The following is a 1,709-nucleotide window of genomic DNA, read 5'->3' on the forward strand; positions in this document are numbered from 1 at the left end:
TTGGCATCGCTCGCTTTGTCGGCTGAGCTACGGCTTCAAGGCTCCTTAGTTAAGGTCTCGGGTATGTAACTTCTTACTTGGCGCATTACTATTTTGGCTATTTCCTTGTTACTTGGTTGTTGTGTCGACTGGGATATAGATAGGCATATTATTAGGAAAAAATATTTAGATTTGGGGGCAAAAAATGACAAGAAAATTGCTAAATCTAGAAAGAAATAGCTGCAGATCCCCATTTCGATGATAATGACTTGTCACCATTTTAATTCTTAAATACTCCGTGGCATGATGCAACTTCTTGTTATGAGAATTCTTGAATATTGTGAATCAAACATGTTTTTATCGTAGTTTGGTTAACCCGTAGATTAAAAAAAAAAAAAAAATTGATCATGTCAGCGTTTTGAATATTGATCATTCGGCCATTACCAAATTCTCGAATTTTGTGTATCAAACAAACTTTTTCTTGATTCATTATCTATATTTGTAGCATTCTTGATCAAGCAATCGAAAGACATGGGCAAAGTTGTAGATGACAAAAACATGTTAGAGCAACAAAGGCAAACAAAAATGAAACTGCTGATTTCATGGCTGCCTTTGCTATGCCGTGCAAGCAATGGCACTGATGCACCTGTCCTCAGCATCAACGAAAGAGCCGAGCTTGAAAAGATATTGGAGGAGATAATCGAGACATTAGAACAAGAAGACGAGCAAGAAAGAGTGCTGTCACTATGGCTCCATCATTTCACTCGATGTCCATCCTCGGATTGGCCTAACCTCCGTGGTTGCTACACTCGTTGGCTCGATGCTTCACGCAGTATTCTGTTACGCCAATGAATGCAGCTATGTGTCTATCACTAGACAATGTTGATGCGAGAAAAAGGTCACCACTTCAGATGTGCAATTATATATGATATGATATTTAAATTTTCTACAGTCGGGTTATTTCTGGTGTAAATATATTATTAGCTCATCGTAAGCTGACTAATATGTAGAAATTTATAGCAATGTTTTAAGAAATATGATTAGTTAATAATTAGATTCTTTCTTGCTACTGGCATTATGCTGTGTTACTTAATTGGGTTACCGTTGTTGGCACCCAAATTGTGGATGACATTTGCTGCTGCTAACATGATTTGCAGGAACTACACTATTATCATTGTCTTCATTCTTGGAAGAAGTGTACGAGTGAAATATGTTTGTGGTGGGTCAACTACGTTGTAGCTAAATAATAAATGGATCTTAGGCCACGTCTACAGTTTGATCCTAGGGCCCCCACTGGGTTCATTTATACGTTTTTTGGAAGTTCCATTGCAACTGAGCCCTTGTTTGAGCCACATTATTTTTCTTAGAATGCATTTTTGAAAAATATATTGATAGAAAATGTGTGGTTAAAATATAAAGAAAAATTTTGAATTTGCATGTAATATTATTTTATTGAAAAATAAGTGACTGAAATGATGTTAAATCACTATTTAAGTATGTATTTTTTAAAAAAATATGGCTCAAACATGGCCTAAATCCTTCACAATCACATCATTTTGGTCTATATATTCCTTTAACAAGTTCTTCTACACATCGCTCGTCAAAACGAATCCTAGGACATATCAAACTTTTACTAATCAATTGTCACAAAACACAAAAATGCACTTTGACCCAACAACAAAACTATTAGAATTAAACTAGTTCGCTAGAAAATATTTGACATGCTGCTT

The 1,709-nt window shown here is 35.3% G+C and overlaps 1 protein-coding gene across 1 annotated transcript; it reads left to right on the forward strand.

The window, feature by feature from the left end:
• Window positions 1–6: 6 nt before the first annotated feature.
• On the forward strand, window positions 7–1,150 carry LOC111378106 (the record flags this gene model as incomplete). Its single annotated transcript, XM_023001274.1, has 2 exons — window positions 7–61; window positions 485–1,150. Coding segments are annotated over 2 exons (402 nt in total), but the record flags the coding sequence as incomplete, so codon positions are not given.
• Between the last annotated feature and the right edge of the window lie 559 nt (window positions 1,151–1,709).

This window comes from Olea europaea, unplaced genomic scaffold (assembly GCF_002742605.1).
Source record: "Olea europaea var. sylvestris unplaced genomic scaffold, O_europaea_v1 scaffold17666, whole genome shotgun sequence".
In the NCBI taxonomy this organism is placed as follows: domain Eukaryota; kingdom Viridiplantae; phylum Streptophyta; class Magnoliopsida; order Lamiales; family Oleaceae; genus Olea; species Olea europaea.